The sequence below is a fragment of the Diadema setosum genome, chromosome 8 (genome assembly GCF_964275005.1).
Source record: "Diadema setosum chromosome 8, eeDiaSeto1, whole genome shotgun sequence".
Taxonomy (NCBI): domain Eukaryota; kingdom Metazoa; phylum Echinodermata; class Echinoidea; order Diadematoida; family Diadematidae; genus Diadema; species Diadema setosum.
In genome coordinates, this window is record NC_092692.1 from 24,041,161 (window position 1) to 24,065,850 (window position 24,690).

General features: G+C 42.8%; 1 protein-coding gene across 1 annotated transcript in view; it reads right to left on the reverse strand.

The window, feature by feature from the left end:
• Positions 1 to 24,690, reverse strand: part of LOC140231716 (speract receptor-like) — a 464,534-nt gene that overhangs the window by 280,554 nt on the left and 159,290 nt on the right. The window contains exon 2 of the mRNA XM_072311869.1: positions 14,458 to 14,776. Within this exon, the coding sequence (XP_072167970.1) occupies positions 14,458 to 14,776 (319 nt within the window). The remainder of the gene's footprint in view (positions 1 to 14,457; positions 14,777 to 24,690) is intronic.

Genomic DNA, 24,690 nt, shown 5'->3' on the forward strand with positions numbered 1-24,690 from the left:
GATTTCGTGCGTTGTTGTTGGTTTGCATGTGACGCTGTGCGGCCGCAGTCAATTTTGCCAGCTGGGATTCTCGTGCTGTGTGATTTGGTAAGTAGGAAGTTTGATGAAATTTCATTCGTGATAATCATATTTGAATGTTGTATTTCTTACAAACATCTTAATGTTTCGTTTAAATGAGTAAAATAATCATAACAATGTAACGGTCTGACATGATGTGGTTTTGATCGGACTCTGCGGCGCGTCTCTGTCGAGGCCGAGCTCGAGGTTCGGCCCGGCCAGGCCGGCCCGGGCGGTGGACCTTAGCAGTTGGTAGAAAGCTGAGCGGAGCCTGTGATTGTGTTTGTGAATGTGTGAGGCCCGGGTGTGAAGCTTGTGATTTTGCGCGTTGTTTTTGCGATTTTGGTAGCACATGCGATTAACTTCTTCATAAAAATCATAAGCAGGAATGTGTTTGTTATGAAATTTTCTATTCCTAGTTATGAATTCAGCAATGACCATGGCCAGCAAAGCTGAATGAATAACACCGTATTTAAGTAACACTAACATTTAAACTCTAAATTATAATAAAATTCAAGTAGAAATCAAAGCACTCAATCATGCAGATCATCTGTTAACTTGTGAACTAGAATCTAATATTACTTCTCTCGGAATTAGAGCTACGGTCACAGATATCCCTGCAAATGCCGTACAAAGATTTTTGTCTATTTGGGGCTGTACAAATCGGTCATTTTTACAGTGTTCGTACAATGTAAGGACTTCTGTGACCGTAGCTTCAGTGGGATGCATACTTCTGTTTATGCGTTTCTGTACGATTGATGTGCACCGAGTTGGAAGAGGCAATCATTGAGGAAAGTGATGCTGCTATTGGAATGTGTGAGAAGGATGCAGGGCTGCCAACATTGGAAACTACTTGAGAGTGAGACTCCCATAGGCCAATGCTATAATTTCGGAGTCAAAATGAGTGAGATCAATAGAAATGCATGCAAATGAAATAAAGTTTTAGAGTGAGAAAGGACCAAAATGAGTGAGTCTCACTCTCAATGAGTGAGAGTTGGCAGCCCTGAGGATGATACATGATTTTGTAAATGTGGACAACATCTGAGAGGAAATATGGAAGGATTTGTTGGAAGAAGGTGCATACACATAATTGTAGCAAAAATTACTAGTACTTAATACATAAAAACACTTTAAAACAATGTACATAGGAAGAAAGACAGTACCACACACATGATAGTGATAAACACACACACACACACAAAATTAATGCCTACCTGCATGTACATCAATAAAGAACATGCCGCTGAAAATAATTCAGATTTACATAAACTGGCCCCCCATCTGCTTTCGTCCAACTATGCCATCCACCCAGTAGAAGGTAATCAAAAAAAAAATAATAATTTAAATAATAATCATATAAATAAAAAAAATGATAAAGATTGGATTTTCTGTGTCATCGAATATTTATGAACAAATAGTTTTTCCTCCTCCCCCCTCCCCCTTCCCTGCCTAGGCCAAATTTTCTTCTTCCTCACACACATGCCATGTAATGTGACACAGGAGTAGATTTTTTGCATTTAGATCTATATTGTCTCAGAACACAGTTCTCAGTTTTTAGATTAACATGTCAGCTCAGTTCAGTCTGCATACTTCTACTTTCTCGTGTTTTTGTTTCTGTTAAAATATCTCCTTCGTAGAAGGTAAGAAATTACATTTATTCAATCAAATAAAAGTGCAGTGGCCGAGTGTCGCACGGCGGTGACTGCTGAGCTGCTGCCGCGCACGCTGCATGCAGCAATGCGTTGTGTGTGCTGTGACATGCAACGCTACAGTGACGCGATTATATATACATGGGACCGACCTGTACGCTTAGCGTTCGTGTCATTTTTGACATCACCTTCTGTTTTTTTCCGACACAACCATGGCCGGGAATATTACGGTATGACATTTAAAATGCAAGCAGATAAATAAATGTCGGTGTACTTTGTCCGAATGGCGCTTTTGTTCCGCAATCACACTTCGTGAATCTTAGGATGATTTTCGAGGCATATTTTTGGTAATTTTGCTCGCCAGGTTTTCGCTAAAATTTCACATTTTATCATTGTCAAATCCTTTGATATGTTATATGTGAATATTCGGACATGTTTTCAAATTCAAACTAACTCAATTTTAATCCAAAAATAGGTTTCCTTAAATTGTTATTAGCGTGAGAAGTTGTTTACTTTTTCTCAACTACGCGAGTACATGTTGTTTACTTTATGCAAATGAGGCTCGGCTGCCGATGGATTTCTGCGAGATAATTGGGGTGCTCCACCGCGCCTGTGTAGAAAATCTCAAATCCCATAGTGTTCAAGACCACTTAACGCCCTTCTCATTCTCAACAGATGATTTTAAGCGACGACATGAAAGTCGACATCTGCAATTACGCTTCCCGACAAGCGATTTGGTTCAAATTTACGCGAGCAATTGGATATGAGTCATATAGTATTTCCTGTGATTTTGGTGCAATTTGGTACGGAGAATTTTGAGATATCTACATGGATACAGAAGTACGCTAGCACTATACCTGCCTACACTACAGCCCCAGCGCTGGGATCGCGAAGCGGCGGCACTGATAGTACTAGTGGCATCTACGTGGTCAGGCCACACTTCGAGATATGGGTCCTACTAAAACTTGATCTAGTCCTTGGTGTGAATAAGACCACCAAGAGATTTATCTTGGCTTAAAACATCGGAAATCCATAAACCAGATACCTTACCTACAAAATTCAGCACAGGAACAACAGAGCCTGCAGGACAAGGGTCTAGATCTAGACCTTGGAGTCTGGACTTTCGTCTGGACTTGTTGTTACTCTGATTAATTGTAATGATGTTGGAATTTATGTCTTCTAGACGTTTGAGATTTATTACGGCTCAGTGAGAGTGGCTGTCTTTGTGTTTGCCTGCGGGAATAATGGTGGTTGTGATAGGCATGACGTGATAATAATATAAGTATTTGTATGGTTAGATTGTTTTACTGATGACACTGAGTGCATATCCAGTGGACATAATTGGGATAATCGCTGCTGAAAAATCTATTTAAGGTATTACGGTTATAGGGGGGTAAATGTTAATTTCTAGTCGCATTCGCATGGACTGAGTGTAGTACCAGCTATGTCATTGTTACTTCTCCACCACCGTCTACTGGGAGAAGCCGTGTGGAGCCGGGAAATGTGCAAACGCCGGGAAATGTGCAAACACCGGAACATGTGCAAACGTCTTGCGGGAAATGTGCAAACGCCGGGAAATGTGCAAATCTCATCAATGGAAAATGTGCAAACATGAAGCCGGGAAATGTGCAAATCTCATCAATGGAAAATGTGCAAACATGAAGCCGGGAAATGTGCAAAAGTTCAATTTTGCCGGGAAATGTGCAAGCGTCGCCGGGAAATGTGCAAATCATTTACTTTAGCGATACTGTGTATAAAGATGGTAGATAAACTCCTTGTCAAAACTGCGCATGAACCTCCACCATTAATATTTTGTTAATAAGATCCTTGACAGAGATTTTCATCAAAATTGGCAGATACCACCATTATGGCAATGGGATCTCAATTTGTTTAAATTAGTCATGGGGGCCATGGGGGGGGGGGGGGCAGGCTTCAACTCCCCCTCCCTACCTCCCTTTCGGGGAGGGGGGAGTTGAAGCCTCAGGGCCCCTAAACTAGTGCTATTAGTCCATGGGCCAGGCCAGATATTGGTACCATCTGAGGTGGCAACACCTTTTTGGTGTCATTTTGTTTGTCGGGCATAGATATGCTTATCAAGCTATGATAGCATTTCCAAATGAGTAGCTTAGTCATAGTAAATGAATTTTAAACAAATTTGGTATCGCTGTTATATCCCTGTACTTCTGAATCGAGATCAACCGCTATACAAAGAAGAGCACTGTCTTCTGTATGTTCACAGGTGTTCTGTTGTAAACGCGGTGCGCTTACACTCTAAAAACGCAAATGTTGAATCAACATTTAAAATGGCCGAGGAGTGACAGCATTTTTGAAGTGTTGCATCCAACTTTTAAAATAACATTTTAAATGTTGAATCTAGCAGGAAAACCAACACTTTGAAAATGTTGTCACTCCTCGGCCCTTTTAAATGCTAATTCAACATTTGTGTTTTTAGAGTGTAGTCTTTATTCAAGGCAGCGAAGGGAATATCCAAGGGTTATGATGTCCACAGCGCTTAGTCTGATATTCAAGACGGCGAAGGGAATATCCAAAGCTTATAATACAGTGTATATCCTTTTATCTAAAAAAAAAAAGAAAAAAAAAGAAGAAGAAGAAGCAATTTCTCGTGAATTTTAGCGTATTTTTCAAATATCATTTTCCGGTGAAAACGCTACGGTGAAAACGCTAATACCACGCCAATGTCGCTTTATTTCCATCCAACAATGAGATTATGCAAAAACAATGTACCGGTACACTACAATACATTATAATTAATAATGTTGGAAATGAACAGAGTGATCTTTGTTTCAAACTGATGTATTTGTTGAGAGGGTGGTATAAAAACAGTAAAGATAATCCCTTTTATTAGGAACTTTAGATATGATAACGGTACATTGGTCTAGATAAAGACTAAGCGCACCGCGTGACAGCTGTGGACATCATAACCCTTTGGATATTACCTTCGCTGCCTTGAATAAAGACTAAGCGCACCGCGTTTACAACAGAACACCTGTGGACATACCATGGAGCTCTGTTAGCTCCATGGACATACAGAAGGCAGTGCTCGTCTTTGTATAGCGGTTAGTTTCGATTCAGAAGTATAGGGATATAAAAACGAGACCAAATTGGTTAAAAATTCATTTATTATGACTAAGCTACTCATTTGGAAATGCTATCATAGCTTGATAAGCGCATCTATGTCCGACAAACAAAATGACACCAAAAAGGTTTTGCCACCTCGGATGGTACCAACCTCCCATTTTTCGGCTCTTGGCCCATGGACTATATGAAGAGTTTAATGACGGGGGGGGGGGGGTCCTTAAACTATGGATTTTTTTTTTAATCTTCTACCGTCGAACGGAAAAAAAGAGAAGAAGATAGACCTAAGTTACTGCTTTGCAGACATTAATGACTGACATTTCATGTTTGATTATGGTGGATCCAAGGGTGTCCTGGTTTGGGGGGGGGGGGGGGTGACGGAGAGAAGGGGGATTGTCCACATTTACTGCATCTTCTTCATAAATCTCACGACGGATTTTCACCAGACTTGGCAGATAGCATCTTTACGGTGATATGATCTCTATTTGTTAAAATGAACCCTGTTACGGCACATTGTGGTAAATCGGCACATTTTGGTAAATTACCAAAATGATGCGCAAGTTACCAAAATGTGCCGATAGTGCACCTATACCTGACGGGATCAACTGTTACCAAAATGTGCAGTTAAAAGTGGATTTGCCTGCACATTTTGGACAATCTGCACATTTTGGTAGTCCACTGAACTAAAAACTCACGAATGGGCTTGAGATTTCTAATAAGGTCAAGGAATTAAGGTGATATGGTCCTGCAGTAAAGACAGGCAAGACACTTATTTAGCTCACCCGAGCTGAAGGCTCGAGTGAACTATTGCGACTGCTTTTCGTGCGGGTATGCTTTGTGACCTGCGTGCCAGGTGCGTGGGGCTGACAATTCAGTGAAGGAATTCCTCTGAAGGAATGGCAGAAGTACCACAGAATTGGCCGCATACGGGGACTGCGAAATACCTGCGTGGGAGTTGCCTGCGAGGTGGTGCCGCTAAGGGCCTCCTACTGGCGTTCTGCGTGTATCTCTGCGGGCAATTCCCACGACTCACCCGGAAAAAGTTTTGGTCATGCTCTAAACTTAGCTGCGGGTAAATCAGACTTGCGTGCGCACCTCCGGGCAAATACGGGCGAGATACGCGCTAGGTACTGTTAGGTGCAGACCAACTGCGGAGAGCTCCGAGTAGCAAATTTGCTTCCACGCAAGTCAAACTTCCCCAGATACGGTATGACAAGGCCTTGAGCATATTCAAAATATGTTCCGAGTGAGTCGCGGGGGTACACGCAGAACACCAGTAGGAGACCCTTACCGGCCGCACCTTGCAGACAACTCCAACGCGGGTACTTCGCAGTACCCGTAAGTCGCTCGTAACAGAAAACGGATCGGTTTCAAAGTTCTCACTCAGGTCAAACGGAATACACGCAAGTAGAAGTTAAGTAGCACGCGTCTACCAAATAAGACACAAGTGCGAAACTCGTAAACATTCTTGTCCGCCCGCAGAAATTTTTCCTGCGTGCTGAAAAATCTCTACTCGCAACAAGCCCGCGTAGCTTGGCCGGAAAGGTATGACACGGCCTTACAGGCCATGTCACATCTTTCCAGGCAAGCCTTGCGTGCGACTTGCGACGAACAATTTTTACTACCCGGAGGTCCCCGCAGAAGACCTGCACATAACAGTACCTAGCACGTATCTCACCCGTAGTCGCCCGGAGGTGCGCATGCAAATCCTTTTTATCCGTAACCATGTTTAGGCCTTGTCACACCTTTCCGGGCAAGCTACGCGGGCTTGTTGCGTGTGAGGATTTTCCAGCATACCGGTCAATTTCTGAGGGCGGACAAGGATTTGGGCGAGTTGTGCATGTGTCTTATTTGCTGGATGCGTGCTACTTATGTTCTTCTTGCGGGTATTCTGTGTGACCTGCGTGCCAGGCGCGTGGGGGCTGACAACCCAGAAATTCATCTGAAGGAATGGCAGATGTCCAACAGAAATGACAGAATGTCATTATCTTGGCCGCGCTGGCCGCATACGGGGACTGTGAAGTACCTGCGTGGGAGTTGTCTGCGAGGTGCTGCTCAAAACTTTGCTGCGGGTAAATCGGACTTGCGTGCGCAGCTCCGGGCAACTACGGGCGAGATGATTTTCCTGCGTGCTGGAAAAACCTTACTCACAACAAGCCCGCGTAGCTTGCCCGGAAAGGTGTGACACGGCGTTTAGGCTACCGAACTCATCAGGTGGGGACAAAAAACAACTGCACTTACAATTTTTATTTTTATTTGTTTTTGTGATGATAGTGGAGGAGCAGAAAGTTACCAAAATGCACATTTTTGGTAAATTAACCCAAATGTGCAATTTACCAAAATGTGCCGTAACAACCCTCCCCCCCCTCCCCGACACGGCCAAAAGGGGGGGGGGGGGGGTTGAAGCTTCAGATTCCTAATCTCTGGACTTTTGAATCTTCTTCTGTTGAACCAAAAAAGATAGAACTAGATACGTTAATGCTATGCAGACACTAGTTACTGAAATTTCAGGTTTGATGATGACGTCTCCAGGGGTGCCCTGAGAGGGGGGTGTGAGGGGGAGCAGGGGGATTTTCCACATTATCTGTTATGTTCTTGAAAAATCTATGACGGATTTTCACCCAACCCTCGAAGAAGAGGGGGTGGGGGAGTTGAAGCCTCAGAGTCCCTAACCGAAAAAGATAGAACTAAGTTAGTGCTATGAAGACATTAGTGACTGAAATCTCATGTTTCATTACGGCGGGTGCAGGGGTGCCCTTATTGGGGGGGGGGGGGGGGTGTATGGGCCGAGGGAGAAGAGGGGGATTTTCCAAATTTTCTCCATCTTCTTGAAAAATCTATGACGAATTTCCACCAAAATTGGCAGATAGCATCTTTATGGTGATACAATCTTAATTTGTTAAAATGAGCCCCACCGGGTGTCCAATATTGTACATGTCATGAAACAGATACATTGCATTTGCAAGTTCACTTATATTGTAGTACCTACATTTACGTGCATTCGCATCAAACCTGTGTCTGGGTATTATTTTGGCCTGCACAGTCTGTTTTCATAAGTTTATAAGATAAAATTGCCACTTTAGATTAGTGCATTTGTAAGCACCAGTCAATGATATTTATATTCCAGTTGTTGATTGCTTAAGTAAGGTTTCATATTCTATTTTACAGTTGTTTATGTATCTGATATGGGCATAACTCTGTTAACAATGTTTAGGAACATAATGTCCACAAGCATAATGTTGAGTGTTCAAATCGAGTTTACATGAATTTTGAACTTATATGCATTCGCCGGTGCATCTATTAGATACCTGTGTAAAGAGGGGAAAAGAAAAAGGCAGCCACGCCAGTATGTTGTGTATTGTTGTATTTGTTGATGTTAACGCCATCTATCGGCAGTGATTATAGAGGTGACTTGAGCTCGGTAATAAAAACCCACCACTAGGTACCTAGAGTCTCTTGTTTATTTTTCATTTAATGGCGTATAAAGGTAATAGAATCCCGCTCAGAGGCAACAACGGGGGGGGGGGGGGGGGGGGGGGGAGACGGGGCGTGGTTGGGGTGAAACGGAGGCCCAAATCTAAGGGGCTTAATTTCACATTTTCATCTTTTTCTTGAAAACTCAAGTAATAAAATCCCACTTCAGCTCTTTAAAAAAAATAAAAATATAAACAAAAGTGATGGAGCTAAGAGAGTGCTATAATAAGTTAATGCATGAATGCAAGTTTAAGGGCGGGGGAGGCGGAATTTTCACATATTAAGCTTCTTCTTGGAACCTGTATACAGTTGATATTTGCCAAGAACATGTGGAAAATCTCCCTCCTCCCCCTCACCCCCCCCCCCCCGATCTCGGCACCTCTGGATTCGCCATAATCAAACGTGAAATTTCAGTCATTAATGTCTTCAAAGCACTAACTTAGCTCTATCTTTTCGGTTCGACAGCAGAAGAAAAAAAATCAGAGTTTAATTGAGGCTTCAACCACCCCCTCCTCCTTCGGTGGTAGGGCTCATTTTATCAAATGAAGATCATATCACCATAAAATGCAATCTGCCAAGTTTGGTGAAACTCCGTCGTAGATTTTTACGGAATATGCTGAAAATGTGGAAAATCCCCCTCCTCTCCATCATTCCCCCCCCACCCCGATCTAGGCAACCCTGGATCCGCCATAATTATTCATGAAATTTCAGTCATTAATGTCTTCACATCACTAACTTACCTCTATTATTTCCGGTTTGACAGAAGAAGATTAAAAAATTCCAGAGATTAAGAATCTGAAGCTTCATTCCCCCCCCCCCTGTGGCGGTGGGGGGGGGGGGGTAGGGCTCATTTTGACAAATACAGATCATATCGCCGTAAAGATGCTATCTGCCAAGCTTGGTGATAATCTGTCGTGAGATCTATCGAGAAGATGCTGAAAATGTGGACAATCCCCCTCCCTTGCGTGACCCCCCCCCCCCCGATCAGGGATCCGATATAATCAAAAATGAAATTTCAGTCATTGATGTCTTCGAAGCACTAACTTAGCTCTATCTTTATCGGTTCGGCAGAAGAAGAGGCTTTAACCCCCCCCCCCTCTCTCTCTCTCCTTCGGTGGTTGGGGACGGGGGCTCATTTTAACAAATTACGACCATATCACTATTAAGGCGCTATCTGCCAAATCTGGTGAATATCCGTTGTGGGGTTTACAATAAAATGTTGAAAATCTTTAAAAAAAGACAGGTGGTCGCTATTGACAGGTGGTGGCTAGGACATGTGGTAAAAGTAGTAATGGTTCATCCGCAGGTTTGACCGAGAGTTTCTCTTCCATCTATACATAACATAGGTGAAAAGAACGGTTTGCACATTTCCCGGCAGCCTTTGCACATTTCCCAGCAAAACTAAACATTTGCACATTTCCCGGCAAGACGTTTGCACATTTCCCGGCTCCACAAGCCGTCAACACGGAGGCAGCGACGAATCAGGCTCAAGGATTGCGGGTGATAAGAATGAGAAAAGCATGAGCTACCTAGGGTGTAACATTACTGTGTAATAAATTGTTGTTACTGAGTACTCCCAAGGTTATAGCCAAAGCCTGTGAAGCTAGCAAATACTTTCATTTATTTAAAAGAGTAAATACTTTATTTATGTTACATTATGTTACAAGTACTTATCATAATTCAAAGGAACCACCAACATATCAAATTTTGATTTGTTCATTTGTTAAATCCATAATCTTTCTCGCTGTTTTATTTACATGGTCCGCAAGGTTAGTAGCACAGCGAGTTTCCCATAACACGTATGGAGACTTTATTGAAAGAAAACTTACGACAATTTTCTCTACAGATCAATAGTCATTAAGAAGTGATATACCGTCTCTTGACAAGACAACTTATATGCTATATCTAAAGACGTCAGTGTCACTGAATTATAGCCCGCTTGATTTTATTTCTTATCACTGCTGCATGTTTTCCATCACATCCTTTTCTCTGATTTCAAATCAATTTAATTAGCGATGATATATAGTAAGCAGCCCATATACAAATAATGCACCTGTAAGCACCAAAGCCACTCAAACATTCATACTCACAAACACACAAACACATTGTATCACGGCATTAATGTTCCTAAAACTAGTTCAAATGTAGTTCAATTCAATACCTAGTGTAACTACAATATGAAGAACAAATACGTATAAACTTTTGTATTTGTTAATACTTTACTCAATCTTCAGCTTTCAGCGTTGATGACGAACGTTCGGAAAAGTAAGATTGTGTGTCCACCAAAATTTCTTATAAAACAATGGAATGCATTATCGATATTGTTATCTTGTATTGATGTACTCTTTTCCTCTTCTTTCACTTTACCTTTTGGTAATACTTGGAGAAACATCAGCTGAACTTGAGAAACATCAGGTAAATCATTAAATGAATCAAATTAAGGCATACTTGGCCAGGACAAAGTCAAAGTCCGTCAAACAGAGTGTTGGTTGTGCTTTTCAACTTGTAATGTCCTATACTGGCCATTACATCGTAGCAGATTTCTCTCTGGAATGCTTTCCAAGTCAAACATATGTTAAATGTAGTAATTTGCATGCTTTTGGAACAGGAAAAGATCCACAAATACTGTTAGTAGCTTAAAACTGAAGATATTCTATGTACATTTCATCATAATAAATTATTATACACGAAAAGGTGATAACGCAGAAATAGGGCACCTCTCGACATATCAAAACACAATCTATTGTTCGCTATGATTTCTGCTGCAGGTGTTTGACATTCAGTATAACCCTAAGTTTTTAGGTGCGTCCTGATGACGAAATTGGCAGGTACTTTATCTAGTTTTTATGTTAAGCCGAATTCTGAGAACTCCATCGTCATTATCGTGTAATGCCACAGAAAGAAATTATAACATATATAGAGAACATTTCCTAATTTTGACGCCTCGCACGATATGCATAACTTCCGAAATAACGGGGTCATCCCACGAGACCGACACCCACGAGTTATACGGTCCACGAGACCGACATCAAAAATAGGTTCATGAGTCATACGGTTCATGAGACCGACATCAAAAATAGGTTCATGAGTCAAACTGTCCATGAGTTATACGGCTCACGAGTCAAACAGCCCATGAGTTCGACACTACGCACAAAAAGCTCACGAGACCGACACTACGCAAAAGAGACTCACGAGACCGACACTAGGCAAAGAAGGCTCACGAGACCGACAAAATGAACAGCGCCATCTTCATGTTACATTACAATTACAAATATGTACCTGTACAGGGTGTCCTATGAAGAGGAAAATTACATACTGACTGGTGCAATTTCGTCACGCTATCGAGCGAGAGACTGTAACTAATTGAACAGCACCATCTATCAACGACATCAAGTATGTATTTCTACAGCACTTGTGGCTGTGTGGCTGTCACGCCACGGGAGCGACATTGTTACCAATTTTTCCTTCTTTTTGGATTAAATTGTCCTCTTCATGAGACCCCCCCCCCCCCAAAAAAAAAAAATGGAGGGCAAGAACGATGTATGGTTTAATTCTAAATGCCATCGTGATATTTTTGATAGGCTTTCCCAATTTCTAGCCTGCTTAGAGTTCAATTTGTAAATTTCTCCTTAACTATATAGGCCCTAATGTATGATATTGAACGGATGAAAACGTTTCATATCGCTGCGATTCGCCTCGATTTGTGGCTTGTGTTTGTGAAATCATCCTCCTCAAAACGGTACACTTTTCAAGAAATAGAATAGCTGTTTTCATGGATGCATCTTCTTTTCCCGAATTCTTCACGTTACCTTAATAGACGATTACCAATTATTATTTCTGTGAATTTATGCAAAATCAACACCTTCGCAGATGACTACTCCCCCTCTATATCATGTAAAGCAGGTGTGCACTGATTTTTTTTTTGTTGTTGTTATGAACTTCATTACACAGCTGGCTACTTTTTAGTTGGTTGATGTGAATGTCCACATCATTTTTTTTTTATAAGGTGTATACCGGTATGTGTTTTGCGGAAAGGGAATTGAGAGTGTTATGGCATTTTCAAAATTAATGTTGAAACATCTCATGCACTTTTACTGAATTTTGTTTATTTCTTCCCAAACACAGACACGCAAACACAAAGATCTTGAACAGTTCAGGGGGTGAAGGAGGGCAATTTGCGGAGTAATACCCTAGCAACTCTTCTTTTCCATCTTTCATATCTTCCTTATGCCATTATCTGAACATCCTATACAATTAATTGGTCTATAGGTGGCACTGTGGGCCTTCTTTGCCTAGTGTCGGTCTCGTGAGCCTATTTTGCCTAGTGTCAGTCTCGTGACCTTTGTTTGCGTAATGTCGGTCTCGTGAGCCTTTTAAGCGTAGTGTCGGTCTCGCGGGCTTCATTTGCATAGTGTCGGTCTCGTGAGCCTTTTGTGCATAGTGTCGAACTCATGGGCTGTATAACCCGTGAGCATATTTTACTTGATGTCGAACTCGTGGGTTGTATGACTTGTGAGTTGTATGACTTGTGGGCTGTATGATTCGTGGGTGTCGGTCTCGTGACGTGCACCCGAAATAACTTGCAACAAACGTATTAAATTTAACCCTTGTGTTCATTATATTCCATTACATATCGTATATTTCAAAAGTACAACAAAAGATATAGTTTTCAATTGTTATATTTTTGGTGTAAGAACGTTGTTTTGAAACAATTGAAAAGATGATGATAAATGAAAAGTTAATAGAACCATCCAAAATCTCCTTTCTTAGTTTTGAAGTCAGTAAATAATATGATTCTACGAAGCGTGTTGAGGTGATATCTTCACTACCCTTATACCTATAGAGATGTCCACGCTCCAGCACTCGTTGATACGTCTTACAGAACTGATATTCTTAATGTTAAAACATAAAATTAGCGATGGCCGTCTAGAATACGATCAATTGTCAATGAAGGCTGTTTAGCAATAAAATGAAAGAAATGAATGTCACTGGAAGCTTACAGCCTTGGCAACTAACAGCACTGAAATGCCTAAAATCAATACTTGATATTCAACTTCCTCCTGTCCTCATTTCAATGAATCAAACTTGTACAAAAAAAAGAAAGTTTCTGTTTCCTGAAGCATTTTTTTTTTCGATACTCATGAAAGTTTGACTAAAACATGGAGTGAGATAGTCAGAAACAGAGTCTATTGATAGCAATTGTATTATCGATCAAGATCTGTTCATAATGGAAGATTCTAGAAGGTGTAGGCTACGTTTGGCATATATGCATATATAAAATAGCCGGATTCACTTTTACAAAATCGCGGGATAACGATCGCGATCCACAACTCGAGATTCTTTTATTTTTTTTTTTGCAAGCTTTCACACGGACAGAAATAGGAGTGGGATAACGATCGTGATCCACATCTCGATGGCGCACACAGTACGCTTCATTGGATGTGCTTCTCTTTGCCCTTTGTTCTTGCGCATCACAGTGGTGTGGTGCGCACGCTGTTGTAATGTGTGCTTTGAATGATGGGATATGAAATCTCAAGATTATTTAGTCCAGCGTTCCCACGGTCACCACGGGGCGAATTATGGAGATAATTCAGAAACAGGCGCAAGATTTCTTGAGATTTGCATCGCGATGCTGATAACGATAATCGGTGGGGATTTTTGTGTTCACATGGGCAAAGATCTCGAGATTTTGATCGAGATGCAAATCTCAAGATTCGTATCCTGCTAAATCGCTTACCTGTAAATCCCCCTGTGATTACTGTAAATGGCAACAAAATGACAAAAAAAAGAAGAAAAATTATGAAGCAACATAACTTTTAGGGGGAGCATGTATTCCCTCAAAGTTCATCCTTTCACTCACATTTTGTGATATTTGAAAACAAAGAGCTTTAAATGAAAAAAGGTGCTGGAGAAATCAGGCACAAGTATATCTCAATATCAATCCATGGTGAGTTTACATTGCTACAGTAATGTACAGCTACACGCATAAACAAGTGATATCTGTTGTGTATGAACACATAATGACATTTAAAAAATGATAATTGCTGCATGATTTCATGAACTATCTATTTTGTCATCTTGGAAAAAAATGAAGAGATATCGTTTTGCCCCCCCCCCAAAAAAAAAAAAGAGAGGAAGTTATCTTGCTTAATCATGTATTTGAAGTCAAATTTCTACTCACTTCTTGTATGCTCGTAAGTTTCTTTTACGATCCTTGACATCTCCGTCTCTGTGTTGTCTTCAAGAAAAAGGCTCGAGACAAATGGTGATTTAAATACTCTGATCTCGCCAATGTGAATTCCCCGGTTCGGGAGTTTCTGCTCCAAGTTGTTCTTCACGCTGATTCTGCTCGGAATGGATGCTGACACGATGCTTACATTGTACCAATGAAAATACTTCAGTACAACGACCACGGCTTCGGTGAGAAGATCGTCCGTTGGCACCGTGCGGGCGAATGTCGGGAAGGTGGCTTTGTCACTCACGGCACTCTCTGCGCAAGTCTTTTGTCATTGTGAGGTATCCAGAAAAGAGAAGAAAGATGTGTTAGCAAGAGAGATAAGAAGTAAAACAGATTCATTCATCAGACCATTCTCTTTCTCTCTCTCTCCCTCTTTTGCCTTTTCTCCGACATATCAATTTTCATACCCACCTGACAAATCTCACAACAGTATCGTCATGGGAAAATCCATGACGTCGGCTTTCTCACACAAACGAACGCATTCATTAATTGTATGTAGCTATATGGGCACATTGTATACTTTAAATATCAGTGGAAAATAAGTAGGCCAGAGAGTGCCTATTTTCAGGAAACAATTGTCATCTACATTTCCAGGACTGCCTAAAGCAGTAAAAATACAAATTCTACACATCTACATGGTTTTGTTCTGCCAAATATAATTGGCATTACAACATAATCATTAAGCTGTCAGTGGCAACGCTACTCAATTACCGAGAAGGGTGCACGTCACGAAACCGACACCCATGAGCCATACAGCCCACGATTCATAAAGCTCACAAGTCATACAGCCCACTAGTTATACAGCCTACGAATTCAACACTAAGTAGGCCTAAATAAAGCCTACGAGTTCGACATCAAGTAAAATAAGCCCACGAGTTATACAGCCCATGAGTTCGACACTACGCACAAATTGCTCACGGAACCGACACTACGCAAGCAAAAAGCCCATAAGACCAACACTACGTTTAAAAGGCTCCCGAGACCGACACTACGCAAACAAAGCTCACGAGACCGACACTATAGGCAAAAAAGGCCCACGAGACCGACAGGATGAACAACGCCACCTGTAGACCAATTATTTGTACAGGATGTCCAGATAATGGCACAAGGAAGATATGAGAGATGGAAGTGGAGAGTTGCTAGGGTGTTACTCCGTCAGTTGCCCTCCTTTACTCCCTGAAATGTTCAAGATCTTGGATTGTTTGCGTGTGTGAGTGTTTGTGAAAAATAAACAAAATTCAGTAAAAGTGTGCATTAATCTTTCAACATTGACTTAAAAAATGCCAAAACACCCTCGTTTCCCTTTCCGCAAAACACATAATAGAAAAGTAAGAAGAAGCATCGAGCGAACTGAAGCACGCAATGCTTAATCGTTTATTTGACAATGATATTTTTACCAACATTATTGGAGACTAAAAAATCGTTTGGCAGATTGGTGTTCATCGACATTTCTAGCGCATTGTAAAAACAACACTGGTGTGATGATCATCATTTATAGGTTTCATTGACAACGAATCCACATTATAATTGACAAGCTGTTGTAATTCAATTGCAACCAACCTTGCTCTAATTCTGCACATCTTCCTAATTGACAGGCCACGATGGGTTAACTGCAATTAAATCACTTCACATGTCAAGATTTTGAGTTACAGCGCACCCCAGGCTGTGTGATACTGCCACTCTTATACCCCTTTCCCGCTGAAGGAAATCTTACCCGGGTGCACCCGGGTAACCCCGCAGTATGAAACGAAACTCGGTTGAAATCTAGGGGAAGCCTAGGTGAAACATCGATTAAATTTTGGGCAATTTTTACCCTAGAAGCGTCCTGGGTAAACACCGATAGTTCAACGGGAAACCACCGGTGGTTCACCGAGGAACGCCAAGCGTGAAGGTCGTCGCGGTGAAACACCGGGCGAAATATGCAGATTATGTCAAAGATCATGTTTTGTTTCCGGTCATGCACACGTTTTTCGTTAGCTAGCAAATTAATCCACACGTAATGCGTGTATGTAAACATGCACACGACTAGTATGTCGTTCGTGTCACGTACACCGGCATTGTATTGGATCGTGTTGTATTGTACGCATGCCGTATACAAATAAGTACCGCGCAAAACTGAGATTAGTACTTGAGTTGCCGTGTCGTTTGTCCTGTTGAATTAACTATTTTGGAGTTAAATTCTGTGAGAGGTAGAGAATTACGAGTACGAACCACTAGTACAGTACCACGTTCAAATTATCGCGCGAAATGTCGCGCCATATTACACACTTTCGTTGGAATCGGCCACGGAGCGAGCAGAAAACACGTCTAGGGGAAAGTTGCAAACAAAATTCACCAAGAGCATTGTCGTGGGCGTGAAAAAACGGCACTGAAAATTTCACCTGAAGTTCCCCGGTGAATTCACCGGGTAATCCAACGGCGGTTCACCGAGAGTGGCAGCGGGAAAGGGGTATTATTGTCGCCTTACGTCATTTACTGCACAGTGCCAGGATCTACCTGTTCTAAAATCCATTTTGCAGATGGTACTGTCATTACTCGTGTTGTAAAAACAATCATGTTAACAGCCAAATAGAATAGTCTGTACACTGGTGTGATAATCGGGTCTAGAGCCTTTTTACACTTAACCTAATACTTCTTAACCCCGTACTTTCTCTGACCCAGGACTATCGTTAGTCCCGTAATTTTTTCAGCTTTTTACACTCGCCAATAAATCCCGTACTAAGCTCTTGTCCTGGGCTACGGAGAAAACTGACCTTTTTACACTCATATTTCTAGCCCCGTACTTTCCAAACCACATGAATATTCATGATTACACTGTGCACTGTACAAGTACACGCACGCACCGGCAGCACTTGATTACCTCGTTTCTGATTGGTCAGTGTGTGCGTGTGGGGGGGGGGGGTCTGACTTCGTCTCCGTCGCTTAGCCCAGGATTATTTTTTTCGCTTTGTTTACACTCGCTTGCTTGGCACCGCAATTGCGGGGTTAGCACCGCAATTGCGGTGCTAACCCTGCTATTTTGCAGGGCCAGATAGTACGAGATTATCGGCGGGGCTAGCCCACTTTCGCAAAAACAAGTGTAAACAGAAAGTGGGCTAAGGAAAGTCCGGTACCAACGGTGGGGCTAAGCCCCCCCCCCCCCTTAGCTCCCACCGTTGGTACGGGACTAAGCAAAAATCTGCAAGTGTAAAAAGCCCTTAGGACAACTACCCCCTGAAAAATCACCCTCCGGATAATTAACAGCGGATAAATACACCCAAGACAATTCCCCCTATGGCAATTACCCCGGTCAACCAAAGGGCAATTACCCTCCAGGCCAGTTACCACCTAGGACAACTACCCCCGAACAACTACTCCCCAGATAACCCCTCCCCCCATAACTATCCCCAGATAACTACCCTCAGGACAACTACCCCCAGATAACTACCACACAATAACTATCCCGCATCCCCAGATAACTACCCCAACCCACACACCTACCCTCCTCCATAACTGTCAGGACTGACAACTTTTATGAAACGGAACCCAGATGCTATCAGAAATTATGGCTTTATATCGAGGGCCCCTCTCTTGTGATACTGGAAAATGACGTGCAGTGATATCAACTCTAATTTTCTTATGTTTATTGTCTTATGTGTTATAACGGTAATAAATTAAACGAGTGAATGATGAAAGTGCATCAGAAAGGTGCCTTCAAACGAACATAACATGAGCTTTGTCTTCTGATATGGTATTACAAACCTATAGAAAAATATCAACTGGATGGTAGTTTTACAGGGGAGGGGGATTGGAGGGCAGATACGTGAAAAAAGATGCTCACATCCGGCGTAGATTTTGAAATTTTGCCTATACAGATATTTTTGTGTGTTGATTTCAAAAATTTCTGGATCCAAGAGATCTGACCACTGGGTCAGCCGCCTTTTAGAATTCCAATATTGCCATCATCAAAAAACATTTAAAGATCCCTATCTTAAAGGGATGGTACAGTATTGGTGGAGATGAGAATTGGGCTTTTAACTTTTTGCAAGATACCAAGAAAACGCTTACGAAATAGTACAGTGCATACCATTTTAAGAGGAATTCAAAGTTTATTCGATGAAAATCGGGTTTGGAATGACTGAAACATCCAAAAACAAAGTAAAACAAAGCAATCGTAATAAAGTGTGGGTCCCACACTTTGCTAGAATCGCTCTGTTTTGGATATCTCAGCCATTTCAAAACCAATTTTCATCAAATAAACGTTGAATTCCTCGTGGAATTACACGCTCTTTCATATTTCACAAGAGGTTTCTCATTATCTCACTAAAAATGAAACCTGAAATTAGGTCTCAACCAAAACTATACGATCCCTTTAAGTTCTGAATGACATAGGCCATTGAAATTCGAGACATAAAAGCATGGTGATATGATGACTTCAATAACAGATTAATTTGACATGTCTGACAAGCTGCATGGCAGCCAATTTGAATTTTCTTATATGGTTGCCATGTCGAAGTGTTGAAAATCTCTATGTTGGGTTTGTAAATTAGGCTACCTGTGCCCCGTTGCTAAAAAATTTGTGTTTGAACGCAACTAAAACAATCAAACGCAAGTCTCTTCTAGCAACGGAACGCAGGGACCGAACAATTTGCGGTCGATACTTGCGTTGATGTGAAGCTGCATTTAATCGCAGGTTGAGTTTCTAGCAACGGGGTCCTCACTGAGCGCTCGTTTGTAACTGGTTTCGTGCACGTTGCTGTACGACATTGTGACGTCAGAGAAAGTGCGTTATGCTTTATTTTGCTGCACTTTTTTGCATGCCCGTAAATGTTAGTCGTGATGTTTATCTTGGTAGCCATATTGTAATTAAAAATGGCGGGCATAGCGTTTGTCACACACACCACATTATTCCGTTTTTTAACCCAGCATGTTAAATACCTGTTTGCACCAAATTTCAGCGTCATTCGTCATTCAGAACTCGTGATAGGGATTTAAAACACTGCGTTGAGGCGGCCATGTTGGAATTGAAAATGGCGGCCATTCGATGTTTTGTTAGACACTTCAAATTAATTCGTCATTGTTAACATGTCAAAACGCTGTTGTGTATCAAAATTTGGTGCCACAGGTCATTTAGAATCCAAGACAGGGATCTTTAAATATGATCGTGAGGGAATTATACTTGAGGCGGACGTTGCTCTCGATCTTGTTCTCCCTTGTAATCGAGCGTTCGGCCTGTCATCAGGTCTTGATCAGGATCTGGGGCGTGTATGATTTGATGTGATGTCCTGCATCACAGCAATGAGCTCATCTTCTTTGTTTGGCCATATGTCCTGTGTGGTCAAGGCTGAGTGTTCTGCTACTAGTGTAGAGTCAAAGACTATATATATATATATATATATATATATGACCGCGACAACGGTTTCAGGCAAAAGTCGCAAGGGCAAATTCCCTCCTAGGCGTGGTACAAAGATTTTGACCATTATTTTTGTCGATTTTTTTTTTTGCAGAAATAAATCCTTGATATGTTTTCTACATCTACACTAAATTTCATAGCATAAGACTAAGTTTTTCCAAGCGAAAATGGAATTTTAAACACCCTATATTGGATCGCACTCGTCAGTTTCGATCTTCTCTCCATCGCCGCGCCAATGTGCCCAGTGTTGCTACGGCGCGGCGTGTCGCGTGTGATTGGCTAGTGGGTCACACATAATTATTTACATAGTTCGGCTTTCGGAGACACGTCTCGCAGCGTTTCGGGAATGTTTTGTCCACCCGTGCATGCTCCATTGTTGTTGCTATAATAGATACATTCGCCCTGCAGTGTACGCAGGGAACATGGTTTGAACTCATCAGAGTCGCAAATCGCCACACAAGTGGGGCCGAGCCCGCCTTCAATTCAGTGTAAACGCGCAAAAGGCCAAATGCGGGGCCAAAATTGGCCGCGCATTTGGCCACGCTCTGGAGGTGGTCTCGGCAACGGCCGAGCCGCGACCGAGCCCGGCCTTTTCTCAGTGTAAACGCAAACTGGGCCAAATGCGCGGCCAATTTTAGTTTGGATTCCAAACCCTCGCTATTCAGGATATTAACCCCCTCATCGTCGAAAACTAGTATAGTTTAAGGTGGTTTTTTCTGCAAAGGATTTTTCCTTCGGCAAAGGCCTTTGCAAGAACGGCGACTTTACAGCCCCGCACTGTAAACGGGGTCTACGAGGACTTTACAGCCCCGCACTGTAAACGGGGTCTACGACCCCGTTTACAGTGCGGGGCTGGGCCGAGCCGCGGCTGAGCCCAGCCTCAATTGCGAGGCCGAGACCGGCAATTTTGTCCGTTTACACTGCCGGGTTCGGCCGCGCTTTTGATTCAAACCGTTCAATATTTTGTCGTAGTGGCGCTCTGCTTGTAAACAAACGCAATTTGGTATTGTCTGGTTTTCAGACCCTTTGCCAACTGAATTCCGTGGCGACGAAGTCGCCGTTCTGGCAAAGGCCTTTGCCGAAGGAAAAAATCCTTTGCAGGACAAAACCACTTGAAACTATACTAGTTTTCGACGTTGAGGGGTTAATATCCAGAATAGCGAAATAGTACAGGCAGAGGGTTTGGAAGCCAGACTAAAATTGGCCGCGCATTTGGCCCAGTTTGCGTTTACACTGAGAAAAGACCGGGCTCGGCCGCGGCCGAGACCACCAATTTTGGGCTCGCATTTGGCCTCGCATTTGGCCTTTTGCGCGTTTACACTGAAATGAAGGTGGGCTCGGCCGCGGCCGAGTCGCGGCCGAGCCTCGCACTGTAAACGGGGTCTAAATCTTGTAAAAAGAAAATGTACAATATTCTCGAAAATGCGTGCTCGTAGTAAATGATTATGACAGAAGGTTGACTCAAGAGCCAGCAGAGGAGAGAAAAGGAGCGGTCATAAATGACCAATACTAAACATCAAGATTGCGCCAAACTAAGTAGTCGTGTGTGTGTGTGTTTTATTTTCTGTGATAAACACCATCGCACAGTGCTACACATGCACAGCTTGAAAAAACAAAACAAAACAAAGCAAAACAAATCAAAACAACAGGAGGCGTGACCCTTGTAAGCCCTAACTTTTAGCAATTTTTCTGCCTTCGAAAGGGTCCCCAATGATGAAAATACAAATCAACCACAATGAAAACGCGATTTGTAAAGATGTGGACACGAATGCGCCACCCGATCCTGTTATGAGTACACACAGGCGGGGCGTGTGGATGCCTTTGGGTATTGCATGTACCATACACACATACACAAGCAGGCTTGCAATTATCCTATCCGCCATGTTGAAGACGTAGTGGTAAACAAACCCGAGCGAAACCCATTGTGTTCGGCTCCGCACGCTGAGTTCCGAGGAAGGTGAGCGGGAAATTTGACTCTCTCAGCAACCCAATCAGAAGGCGCTGAAGTTGCTAGAGGCGGAGCTTAATCTCGATTGGTACCAATGTACGGATGGGTGATTCTCACCTCGCATCGCCGTTCGGACATTAGGGAGTTTTCGCTACACGACGCAGTCGGTGGTTGAGCGTGCCGTGTGCAAAATTTGCTTCTGCGCATGATCAAATCCGAGAAACGTCCTGTCCTGTGGAAAACGAGTACGGTACTCTGCCAAAACAGCGTTTGGTCCCCATGCTGGGCAGGAGTGAGCCAGCCAGCCAATCAGCGATCTTGTCCCCACGCCTCCGTCCTTACAGGAAAGCGAAACTGCTTAGATATGGGGACGGGAGTCCGAGTACGGGGACTGTCACAGCTGATTGCTTCTGTCTTCCCGTCGTGTAGCAAAAACTCCCTGTTGTCTTTAAACAAGAGGTGAATCTTCAAAGCCCGTTTTCTCGCAGTTTTGTCGGGTTAACAAATAAAAAAGTGCATTATATTTCGCTTTATATGCCCACTTACGTTGCCGGAGAATACAAGTGTTTTAATATCAATGCAAAGCTTAGGAAATGGGCAATGTGATTCAATGAAAAAATGAATTTTCAAAATTCCCGACTTTTGCCTGAAACCGTTGTTGCGGGTCACATATATATACAGTGCACTCCCGTTATAACGAAATGCTCGGGACCGGCAGTTTTCTTTCGTTACAACGAAATTTCATTATAACCGAACAAATACAAAATATAACGAAAACAAGGAAGCCATGCATATATCATATTCTGTTTGTTGAATATTCATCATACACTTAAAAACTATGTGAAATGGGATCAAAATCTGTATGTTTGTAAAGAACCTTCTGAATAATAAAACGAATAGTTATTTAATTTCAGATTATTGTATTACAATAACGCAAGTTCAGCTCGGAAACTGTGCGTGACACACGGAGTGAACACACAGTGATGTGAAGCGTTCGCCCAGGCAGAGACGCTATACATACTTGTTCCGCTACGTATTTTCGAAAGCGATCCGCATTTCGTTATAACGGAGCACATTTTTTTTTGTGTGTTTTTCTTTGTCAGTTAAAACGGAAATTTCGCTATAACCGTGTTCGTAATGAGCGAATTTTGTACCATAGACTTTAATGGCAATAATTTTGGGACCAGAAGTTTTACTCCGTAATAACGAAATTTCGTTATAACCAGATTCGTTGTAACGGGAGTGCACTGTATATATTCAATATGGATGATTTAACGAGATGTTTTTGTTTCCTGTTGCAATTCAATTCTTCAAGTGATGAATTAAGAAAATGATATGGATCCCTCATTCAAAATTCTTGCACGACGAAAACAAACATCTGATGATTAGCTGAAATCAATCACTTTTACATTTTACACGGAATGTGGTGTCATGCGATAAGTAAGAATTTTCTGAGGGATTGTTACGGCACATTTTGGTAAATTGCGATGCAGGACATTGACGGCACATTTTGGTAACTTTCTGCTCCTCCACAATCATCACAAAAACAAATTGTAAGTGCAGTTGGTTTTTGTCCCCACCGAATGAGTTCGGCAGCCTAAAGGCCGTGTCACACCTTTCCGGGCAAGCTACGCGGGCTTGTTGCGAGTAAGGTTTTCCCAGCACGCAGGAAAATTATCTCGCCCGTAGTTGCCCGGAGCTGCGCACACGCAAGTCCGATTTACCCGCAGCCAAATTTTGAGCAGCAGATAATGACATTCTGTCATTTCTGTTGGACATCTGCCATTCCTTCAGATGAATTTCTGAGTTGTCAGCCCCCACGCGCCTGGCACGCAGGTCACACAGAACACCCGCAAGAAGAACTAAAGTAGCACGCATCCAGCAAGTAAGACACATATGCACAACTCACGCAAATCCTTGTCCGCCCTCAGAAATTGTCCGGTATGCTGGAAAATCCTCACACGCAACAAGCCAGCGTAGCTTGCCCGGAAAGGTGTGACAAGGCCTTAACATGGTTACGGGTAAAAAGGATTTGCGTGCGCACCTCCGGGCGACTACGGGTGAGATACGTGCTAGGTACTGTTACGTACAGGTCATCTGCGGGGACCTCTGGGTAGTAAAAATTGTTCTTCGCAAGTCGCACGAAAGGCTTGCCCGGAAAGATGTGACACGGCCTGTTACGAGCGACTTACGGGTACTGCGAAAGTACCTACGTTGGAGTTGTCTGCAAGGTGCTGCCAGTAAGAGTCTCCTCCTGGTGTACTGCGTGTTCCCCCGCAACTCACTCGGAACATATTTTGAACATGCTCAAGGCCTTGTCACACCGTATCTGGGGAAGTTTGACTTGCTGGGAAGCAAATTTGCTACCCGGAGCTCTCCGCAGTTGGTCCGCACCTGACAGTACCTAGCGCGTATCTCGCCTGTATTTGCCCTGAGGTGCGCACGCAAGTCCGATTTACCCGCAGCTAAGTCTACAGCATGACCAAAACTTTTTCCGGGTGAGTCGTGGGAATTGCCCGCAGAGATACACGCAGAACGCCAGTAGGAGGCCCTTAGCGGCAGCACCTCGCAGACAACTCCCACGCATGTATTTCGCAGTCCCCGTATGCGGCCATATTGATGACATTCTGTGGTACTTCTGCCATTCCATCAGAGGAATCACACTATTATTCCTTCACTGAGTTGTCAGCCCCACGCACCTGGCACGCAGGTCACGCAGGATACCCGCACGAAAAGCAATCGCAATAGCTTACTCGAGCCTTCAGCTCGGGTGAGCTAAATAAGTGTCTTGCCTGTCTTTACTGCTGCAGCAGGACCATATCACCTTAACTCCTTG